The sequence below is a fragment of the Dryobates pubescens genome, chromosome 20, assembly GCF_014839835.1.
Source record: "Dryobates pubescens isolate bDryPub1 chromosome 20, bDryPub1.pri, whole genome shotgun sequence".
Lineage (NCBI taxonomy): Eukaryota > Metazoa > Chordata > Aves > Piciformes > Picidae > Dryobates > Dryobates pubescens.
Genome location: NC_071631.1, coordinates 11,515,100 through 11,525,903, shown reverse-complemented (window position 1 = coordinate 11,525,903; position 10,804 = coordinate 11,515,100). Strand labels below are relative to the sequence as shown.

General features: G+C 44.0%; 1 protein-coding gene across 1 annotated transcript in view; it reads right to left on the bottom strand.

Moving 5' to 3' along the window:
• Nucleotides 1–3,516: 3,516 nt before the first annotated feature.
• Nucleotides 3,517–10,804, bottom strand: part of CEP112 (centrosomal protein 112) — a 162,430-nt gene continuing 155,142 nt past the window's right edge. Inside the window, exons 24-25 of the mRNA XM_009902668.2 lie at nucleotides 6,618–6,719; nucleotides 3,517–3,582 (exon numbers count right to left, since the gene is read on the bottom strand). Coding sequence (XP_009900970.2) covers nucleotides 3,517–3,582; nucleotides 6,618–6,719 — 168 coding nt within the window. The remainder of the gene's footprint in view (nucleotides 3,583–6,617; nucleotides 6,720–10,804) is intronic.

The window sequence follows — 10,804 nt, the reverse complement described above, 5'->3', positions numbered from 1 at the left end:
ACATGCAGCCTGCAGCTCTGGGAGCTTCTCCTCCAGAGTCCAACCATGACTGCCTCTGAGTAAATACATTCTATTTTACTGCCCACAATTAACTAAACTGAGCCCAACAAATCCCTCCTCCTAAAACTCACCACTGCCCCAGGCAAAGCTTTGTGGCACCTGCCCCAGAACCTCCTCCCTTATCAGAGCCCTGACAACCCCTTATCTATAATTAGAAGAATCACTTGTTGATACAAGGGAGGTGGAAAACCTGCCCAGGCCTGGAGCAGGCTGACAATCAGCAAAGCACCCAGCAAAGCTGGAGCCTGTATTTGGCCAGGAGCTCCCTGCCAGTGCTGCCAGGAGGTGGGGGTGGATGGAGCCCAGCCTGCCAAAGCCTCTCCTCATTGATCTCTGTGCCAGCTGGAGATAGGAATGCAGCTGGTGAGCTGGGACTTGGTGGAACAGCCACATTCAGCTGCAGGGACTTGGGCAGGACCCTCCAAATTCTGCCTGGACTGTGGCATGTTGAGTGTCAGTGCCACCAGGGTGAGGGAGGAGAGGTGGCTGTCCCCATCAACAGGGAGACAAGGGGCTCACTGCTGCTGCCACTGCCACAGCTGGGCTTAGGATTCAGACAGGAATTTGTGGCACCCTCTCAAGCACTCAGACCATTAACTGTGCCTTGATAAGAATGATGCCAAAACAAAGGTGCTCTTCTGTTTGGTGTATCTGAACTTAGAGATGACAAATGTCCTCGTGTACATCGTGGCCTGTGGATGGCCAAGGCATAAGGAAGCTCTCCTATGTCTGAGAGGCAGAGCCAGCTATAAGGACAACTCCCTGTCCAGATCTTAAAATCATAGACTCATAGAATGGCAGGGGTTGGAAGGGACCTCTGGAGGTATTTGAGTCTAAACTCCCTGCAAAGTAGGATCACCTAGAGCAGGTCACACAGGAGAGCATCCAGATGGAGCTCGAAAGTCTCCAGAGAAGGAGACTCCACAACCTATCTGGGCAGCCTGTGCCAGTGCTCTGTCACCCTCACAGCAAAGTTTTTCCTTCATGCTGAAGTGGAACTTCCTGTGCTCCAGTTTGTATCCAGTGTCCCTCATCCTATGCTATCCTATCACAGGACACCACTGAAAAGAGACTGGCACCTTCTTCTTGACACCCACCCGTCAGATATTTGTAAACATTAATAAGATCTCCTCTCAGCCTTCTTTTCTCCAGGATCAACAGCCTCAGCTCTCAGCCCCAGGTCCTTCAGCTTTCTGCCACTGCTCAAAACCCTTGGGAATCTGCTTAGATTTACCAGGACCATCCAAGGGAGCCTGCACACACCCACACAGAACCAAGGCTGTCCCAGTTACGACTCCTTTTCATGCGACCCCAGCGACAGATAAAACTAGCAACAGAGGCTGCATTTGTCACCGTGGCGCTTTCATTCTTGCTCTGAGAGCTTCCCCCTTGAAACACAGCATGAAAATATTTCCCCAGTTAACAAAGCCACACAAAGCTCTCCTTATGCACCATGGCTGCTTAGGTGAATGAGATGCCCAGGCAGGACAAGAATGTCAAAACAAAAGAGTACAAAATAATAATAGTTTAATATTATGTAAACACATGGACACAAAACAATGTCAAAAAGGTGTTAAAAATAGCTGCTTTTTTTTTCGTTGTTTTGCCCAATAGTAATAGAAAATTGGATTTCCTTCATGCAAAAGAAAAAAGTGAAAAGAATGGAATGGGAAGTAATAAAAAATATTAGTAGAGGAAACTCGACTGGCCCGGGAAGCAAGCTCAGACACAGTATATTGAAAAGGTAATTCTGTAATAAGAGAATGGTGAAAAAAGAATGGAAGATACAACTCAAAGCATGCTGACACGAGCAATGGAGGTGCTTCCATGAGCTCTCTTCCACTTTATGTGCTAACCAGACAGCCCCTGATCTGTGCGTTTGAATTTACAAGAGCCAAATCTTCAAACCTATTCGAAGCAGTCCATTTGGCAAGCAAAGAAATCCAGCAGCTCCAGCAGCTACCTGAAATGAAGAGATTCTCATTAGTTACTTTGTTTTTTTTTTCCCTTTTAGTGTAAAATCACAACAGGCTGAAGCCAGGGCTGTGGCTGGGCTGTGACTGGTGCTGTGCTGGGTGCTCAGGAGCCTGCAGAGGAGCTCCGTCCCACCTGCAGCCACAGCTATGTGTGTGAGTTAAAGCATCAAAAAAGCAGAAGTGGAATGAATGAGGGCAGATCAGTGCTAACACAGAATTTGGTGTGAGTGTAGTCTTGGTCAGTGCTAGCATAGAATTTAGCATGAGCGATGTCTTTGAGAACAGATCTGGTCATAAAGAAAGCAGAAGAGCTTCTCCAAGTCACCTCTGCAGCAGCCCAGCCAGGAAAAGAGCTGCTAAGCACCACATTGGCTCTGTCCCCGCCCTTCCTCCCCATCAGGACATGGCCAAGGCTCCTTCCACCGGAGCACTTCGGTAATTTGTGGCCTGCCTTGATCTAATTCATGATTATTCATCTTTTTCAATAGCTCTTTTCCTACCTGTGAAGACACTAATTCAGAATAAACTGGAGACAAAATGCATCCCTTGGCAATGATGCTGCTGCCACTGGAATGTCTAACGACTACCATCACGATTTTACAGTTACCTCACAAAGTTCCCTACACTGGAGCAAGAATCCATCACATTTGCAGTTTTTAGTTCACAGAATGCTCTGGGTTGGAAGGGCCCCTGGAAGGTCATTTTGTCCAACCCCTCTGCAGTGAGCAGGGACACCTCCAACTACATCAGGTTGCTCATTAGCTTTAGTTAATTCTCCTTAACAAATAGCTCAGGCCTACGATTTTCATACTGCTAAAAGCATTTACAAAATGTTTAAACCCTTCCACATTTTTACACTACTTTCTCAAGCACACATCCTTATTTGCAGAAAGCCTCCTGTGAGATAAGCAAGTCCCATCAAAGTCCCTAAATATAAAAAAAAAAAACCCAACAAACAATGAAACAAAAAAAAGATGGAGTGGTTTTTCCTTGGAAGTCTCTTTTTACTCACCTCTCCATGTGAATCACTCTAAAGGCACAGAGAGGCTTTTTATTGCTGCAGCACTTGCCATAATTTATATTGGAGGGTGTAAACCTCTGAAAAAAAAAAAGCTGAGGCTGATGAAGATCCGGTCCTTTGAAGATGGGATCTGTAATCCTGGGCATTGCATCATTGTTTTCTATCTTAAAAGGAGGTGGCATCACCACAGAGCTGCAGCTGTGCACTGAGCCACTGTCTCATCACCAGCAGCCAGGCAAAGCCCAGACTTGTAATGCACCTGCAAGTGCTCTAATCTTGCTCTAATAGTTCCTGACTAAGCACTGGGGGAAAAAAAAAAATTCTCAGAGGCTTGTTTACTGGAAATCAGGAGCTCTGCAAACTCTGACCAGATCTGAGTGCTTTAATTAAGCTGTAAAACTTCAGTAAGTGGGAGCCACAGGTGTGAAATGGTGCAAAAATGGATCAAAGACAATGAACCTACCTTCTGGCTTGGTGGGTATTCAGCTCTTCCTGAAGAGAGAGTCTTTTCTCCAGAATATTTACCTGTAACATACATCTCACATGAAAATGATGTACAAAAACTTGATTTACTAAACCTGTGCTCATTTCCTAAAAGGTGTTTTTCTGGTCTGTCCTGCCTAAATCAAGTTCAGTAACACTTTAACTGTGTACTAGAATTAATACTTGATAGAAAGGTGTCAGCCTGGCTTCCCTGGCCCTGCTCCAGATGCATGCTTTTTAGTCCCTTAGGAACAGAGTCAAACCAGTTTTGAAACTCAGCTGCTGGTACTGTGTGGCTTGTGTAAGGGTCTGGGAGCTCCAGTTCTGCTCTCATGATTGTTGCCCTTACGATTGCTGTACTCTGTGCTTTTGCTCTGGTGACACTAGGAGGAGGCTCTTTACCAGGAGGGTGGTGGAACATTGGAACACCTTGTCCCTGCAGACATTGAAGGTCAGGCTTGATGGAGCTCTGAGCAAACTGATCTCGTTGGGGATATCCCTGATTACTGCAGGGGGAATTGACTAGAGGACTTCCAGAGATCCCTTCCAACTCAATGCATTCTATGATTCTGTGAAGTTACCTCTTCAAGTCTATGAAAATGAATGTCTATTAAGACACTGTGACCACCTTTGGAGAAGGCACCAAGAGCAGACAATTGGGCAGTGTACTTCACATTTAGCAACATTCTTAGAAACTTTGCCCAAGCCTCAAGGATTTTTCTCCTCTCTCTTTTTTTTGTTTGTTTATTTTTATCACTGCTCAGTGCTTTTACCCAGCCTATCCTCTTCAGCCTTCTCCAACAATAAATAATCCCGACAGGTGCAGAGATTCCACTGCCCTTCTTGTCTGATGTTTGCAAAGAGGAATTTCAACAATTTTCAAAGCCCAGGACACCTGTGCTTCAGAAAGAGCCCAGCTCACTGCCGGGGCTGCCACGGCAGTGTGCTGCTGGAAAGGCAGCCGGCAGCAATGTCGTTGTGGGAGAGCACCCAGCTTTTCATCTCTTTAGTTACTTCTCCTCCTTTGAAATGCTGCTGCTGCTGCTTACAGAAGCCTTGCAGGAGGAAATCAGATTCGACTGGTTTTACCTCACTGCAAGGTGTAGTATTCTTGTACCTCCAAAGAAACCCTTCCTACCAGACAGTGTTAATAGTCAACCACTAGTCAACTGAGAGTCAGCTATTGAAAAACAGCTTTTCACTATCAGCTAAAAAATAGAACATGTCCAGAGAAGGGCCACAAGGACAAGAGGAGGGCTAGAGCACCTCCCCTATGGAGACAGACTGAGAGAGTTAGGGCTGCTCTGTCTGGAGAAGAGAAGGCTCCGAGGACACCTTACGGTAGCCATCCAGCATCTGAAGGGGGCCTACAAGAAAGCTTGGGAGGGACTTTTTAGGGTGTTGGGTAGTGATAGGACTAGGGTGAACAGAGCAAAACTAGAAGTTGGTGGATTCAGACTGGATGTCAGGAAGAAGTTCTTCACCATGAGGGTGGTGAGACACTGGAACAGGATGTCCAGGGAGGTGGTGGAAGCCTCATCCCTGGAGGGTTTTAAGGCCAGGCTGGATGTGGCCGTGAGCAACCTGATCTAGTGTGAGGTGTCCCTGCCCATGGCACGGGGGCTGGAACTAGATGATCCTTGACGTTCCTTCCAACCCTGACAATTCTGTGATTCTAATAGATTTCCCCAGGAACTCTTTTATTTCCCACAACTATTTAAAGGATAAAGAGCATCACTTCTATGAGGTATCCCCTTGATGTGTAAACAGAGTGTTCACAACCACAGTGTGGAAGTTGTGTCACTGTGTCACGCAGGAATAGGAAAGTTTCCCCTATGAACATTTTCTACTTTGCCAGGAGAAGTGTCTCATGCATAGCAAAACAAAAAGCTAATGCATTGTAAAGAGGAAAAAAAAAAAGGGGGGGACAAAATACCCCCAAACTCATTAAATGATCAACCTTCTTCACAGAGGCTGCATAAGAAAGAGAAATGGAGATACAGAATTGCTTGAAAAATGGTCCTGAAAACTGTTGTAAGGCATGTGTTGGCATTCACGTCTAAACCTGTGCACTGTGTCCTCAGGGATCTTCTCTTCCCAGAGCTCATGGGCAGCTCTGAGTCACCAGCACTGCCCCATCCTTCTCTACTTTCTTCCCTTCAGCCCAAAACAGATCCCAGTCCTTTCCAACACATTGACATGCACAGTCCTGCACTGGGCCATGTGAGAACACTGGCAATGTTTTCACTGGATTTCCATCATTCCACATCACTTCCACCACCTACTCCACCACCCCTCCTCTTGCTGTTTGTCCTTCTTCCTCTGAGTTCAGACAATGATGAAAAATGGCAAATGAAAACATTTTGTTTTCTCCCAGCTCCTGATAATACTGAACAGGAAAGCACCAACTAACTTCTGCTGGAGCCACACCCAATTCATTTGTAGTTTTCAATTTTCCAGGACATTTTGGTACCTCTCTTAGCCAATTTAATTATCTATTTCACACATGTAGTACTGATTCTGCAATAGTCTACATGAGCTAGTGTCTTGCAATATTAAAGACAAAGCACCACAGGAGGCTGTTGGAGCCTCTTTATATAAGAGAAAACAGAAATAACACAATGATCATTTGGACCACTTTTATGTCTTAAAAATCTATTTGATTTATTACATAGGCTGGAAAGAAACCAAAATGATTTCCAAGCCTTTTCTGCACCTGTTACATGCAACCTTTAAATGATTCTTTCAGGAGGAAAGAGGTAAGGAAGATGGGAGGTAACTGTGTGCTGTGTTTGAAAGGTTGAGGGAACACCCTGATACTGAATACAGCAGAAATTCTACTTTTAGCTAACAACTGAAGCAAAACTTGGGATCAAAACAGACAATGTGGTGGCTCTCAAGGTGAGGAAAGTGGAGGACAAAAGCCTTATGAAGGATGACTGAGTGAGAAGCATGTGAGTGCTAACATAATTTCATTTTGAGACTTATTCAGTGTTTTCAGCCACATTTTAGACACTCATATTGTTTTTTTTTATCTAGAAGGGATAGTTTTTATCCTCAGCAAGCTAAGAACTTACCTGAGATTTTAAAGATACAATGGTGTCTTCAAGTTCCTGTCTCAAAGATGCTGGCATCAACCCTTTGAGGGTGGTTTCATATTCATGTCGTATAAGGGTTATCTGGAACAGAACAAAATCAGATTTACATAGAGGTTCTTGGAAGCTGGAGAGCAACTTGGTTTTGCTCCTTCTGCCCAGACTGCAGTGCAAGGAAACACAGAAGATATCAAGGGAAAGGGAAGGAAAGAGAAGAAAGACCAGCAAAGACCTGCAAAAAGCAAAAGAGGTAGAAAGGAGGGAGAAAGGAAAAAGAAAACATAAGAATAAATAATATATGGAAAGGAGGAGAACCATAATGAAAAGTAAACAGTAAGGCATTCACTGGGACATGGTCTGAAGAAGCAACAGAAGTTCCTAAATCTGTCTCAAGAGAGCATTTACATAGATATGCACTTTGCAAACTGATAGTCAGAAGTTGTCTTTTTGTCTTTGGTGGGATCTGAACCAGGTCAGTCAAGTGATATTTGCTCCTTACTCACAGATTCCCAGATTGCATTGGGTTGGAAGGGACCCTCAAAGGTCACCCTGTTCAACCCCCCTGAAGGCAGCAGGGACACCTCCAACTAGATCAGGCAATCCCTTAGACAAGGTGAATTACTGCTTCTCAAGACTTGTTTTTGTATTTCTCAACTCTGAGGTGCTTTTAAGGACTTCAAAAGAAAATTGTTCTTCATGCAACTATTTTTCATAGCACTTTGTGTCTTCCTCAACTTCATAGAGGCTCTGGAACTTTCAACAAGTAGGTTTGAGCTAGACGTGTTAGAAGATCAAATGTCTGGCCAAACTGATTACACCTAAAGGACATTTTAGTCCATAAGCTAATTCACCAGATGCTAAGTGAACAGCAGAGTTACATAGCAGTGTTACACAAAGGCAGATCTGCTGGCAGGGTTGTGCTTCATGTCTCTTCAGTGTGGTTGTGTTTGCTGGATCTTGACCCAGGGAAAGCAGAGAGGGTTTGATTCAGCTCTGTCCCTTGAGTCCCACAGGACTGCAAATGCTTCATGACTTGGCTGAACCAGGGCCTCACATCTGTACTTAACTTCCAATAGGATTAACTGCTTAATTTAAATTAAGCAAGTACTTAGGTGTTTTTCTGGATTAGCAGCTGAATATGTAAATAAAGGATAAAAGCGATTCAATATCAGATTAATTTAGAAAATATCTTTCAACTTCCAAACTGATTTTTTTTGCCAGTGATTTACACACCAACACCATCCTGTCATAACTTTATTTTTGTTACCAGGTTGTTTAAATCCATCACTGCAACCACAAATCAAAACCTCACTCATGGGTCTGAAGAAGCCACGAGTTACAGCCTCCAGCTGACAAGCTGCACACAAGTTTATCCACCTGAGAACCCAACACAAAGGTCACTGCCAGATGTGCCAGTTGCCACCCTATGGAACAAGTAGGTCCTGCCAAGAGATGCGTTATGCAGAACACAACAATCAGTTCACATAATCATAGCATGGTTTGGGTTGGAAGGGACCTTAAAGATCATCTAGTTCCAACCCACCCCCGCCATGGGCAGGGACACCTCCCACTAGCTCAGGTTGCTCAAGGCCTCATCCAACCTGGCCTTGAACACCTCCAGGGAGGGGGCATCCACAAACTCCCTGGACAACCTGTTCCAGTTTCTCATCACCCTCACTGTAAAGAATTTCTTCCTAATCTCCAATCTAAATCTACTCTCCTCAAGCTTCAATCCATTCCCTGTTGTCCTGTCACTACAAGCCCTTGTACACACAAATGAACAACTTGAGGGCAACTTGGGCCCCTGGGATGGAGGGTCTCTGCTGGTTGGGTCACCCCAACATACTGACAAAGTCATCATCCAGATCCTCTTACTCATTAAATCTTTATTATCCAAATTCAGGGAGGAAAAACATTTTGCTGTTCTGCCTGCCTGTTTCTGCTCCTGTCTCACCAGAGCAAATGCAACGTGTTGAATTAACTGAAATATATGTTTCTGCTCTGTCAAGGTCCCCACCTGAATGAGCTGTTGGCTCAGAAAATATTTATCCTGGCAAAGCACCTATGCTTAACTTTGTAAGCCTTTATAGAAATAGTAGCATAAATTTATCAGAGTAACTTTCAAACCTATAAATTTTGATCACTGGTTTATGCACACACAGAGTTCAAACAAGGTTTCCTGCCTCACCGTGGGTTTTGCTTTAGATTTGCATAGTGGCATCCCTTGGAGTTCCCAAGGAAAGCCTCTGCTGATTTGCATAGAGATTTGGAGATTTCTTCTGCAGGTTGGAATGAGTCATAGCCAGAACTTTCCTAAAGTTTCATCAGATTGGGTTACTCTTTTTGTATTGATAAGGACATGGAACTGCTGGAGCAGGTCCAGAGGAGGGCCATGAAAATGTTCAGAGAGCTGGAGCACCTCCTCTGTGGGGACAGGCTGAGAGACCTGGGGCTTTTCAGCCTGGAGAAGAGAAGGCTAAGAATCAGTTCACAGAATCACAGAATGATCTATGTTGGAAAGGACCTTAAAGATCATCTAGTTCCAATCCCCCTTCCATGGACAGGGACACCTCTCACCAGCCTAGGCTGCTCAAAGCTTCATCCAACCTGGCCTTGAACACCTCCAGGGAGGTGGCATCCACAACCTTCCTGGGCAACCTGTTCCAGTGTCTCACCACCCTCACTGTCAAGAATTTATTCACAGCACCTTCCTCAGGGGCCAGGCATGCAGCAAGAGCCCTTTATTACCATTTATCCTAGAGGGAAGTAAAGAAAAAATTAATTCTAAGTAGATGCAACAAAAAATTTCATACAGCTTTGTGGGTGAAATAACAATGTTCTCATTGTGCAAGTGTTCTTTCCAACAGGTCAATGGTTTTAATTGTTTCATCTGCAAGTGTCCTCTAAATAGACGCTTTCAAAACACTGCTAATGATGCTATGAAGTCTGCAAAGCTGCAAGGGGACCTCTGCTTTTGACAAAGGTGTTTCTTGGAATGTCAGGAGGAAATATAGCATTGGCTGGCTGAAAATGGAGAAGGAAAATGAGAAACAAGCCCTAGTAGTCCAGGTATTCCTAGTATTGGTTGGAGGTGATTTCTTACCCTATTTCTGAGAGAGGACATGCACTTTTTTTTTCCACTGAAAACTGTTCTTTGGGCACCAACTGCAATTTGCTTGTTTGCTAAGGCCAAATAGATCACTTTTGAGGGTGCTCACTAATTGCATCACAATAAGATGAAAATAAGATCCCTGCTGTTTCCTGCCATATTCTGATGAACACCATGCTGATATTTTTGGCTGATGTTGCTATCAAGGTTTATTGACCCACAGGATTAAAATAGTGCCTGGCAAAAATCTAAATCACTTCCAATAACTGAAACACAGCAGAGAGTGGGCTAATGTACACTAATTTTAATGAGGGAAGGGTTTTCTTTTTTTAACACTTACTTTTGACCAATGAAAGCTGTGTCTGTGGAGACTTCAATTTTTTGTGTGTGTTTGCCTTAAAGGCTTTTTTGTTCTTTTATAGCCTCAAGCTGCCTCCCTAGGATCCACAAATACTGTGTCTCCTCTTGCACTCTTGAGAGATGTTTAAAATTGCCCATTCTTCAGCCCTCAGGAGGGCTTTGGTCTGCTAGATGAGGATAGCTCTATTTCATTTGCTGTTGCGTTCATTTTTCTTCAGTCCTGAGAAAGCTTTTTTTTTCTTCCTTTTTTTTTTTTAAAAAGAAAATTAATTTTGGTGAGTTGATTTAATCCATGAACCCCCAGGAAGATTTTATAGCTTTTAATATTAAGCTGCCACACTGGCCTTTGTTTATTCAGGTTGGTGGCTAACATATGAGGTTTAAAGTTTTGCCATCAATCATCTTTGGTGTCAGTAGAAAGAACAGAAAGCTGAAGCTGCCACACGTAGCTCATGTGTGCTTAGTCAGGGGAGACAGCAGGAAAAAAAAAGAAGAGAAAAATACTCACAGGATTACACAAAGTGGTGCAAAAAGCAGGGAAGTTCTCATCTCACAGACTACAAGGAGATCTTGCAGGAGTTGGGCACTGAATATTCTCAAAAGAGATAAAAGTTGGCTTTGATTCTCCAAAGAGAAATCTCCAAACTTGAGCTTTCCACTTGGTCAGGCCTGGCCCAACACTTTTCAGTAGTGTAAGAGG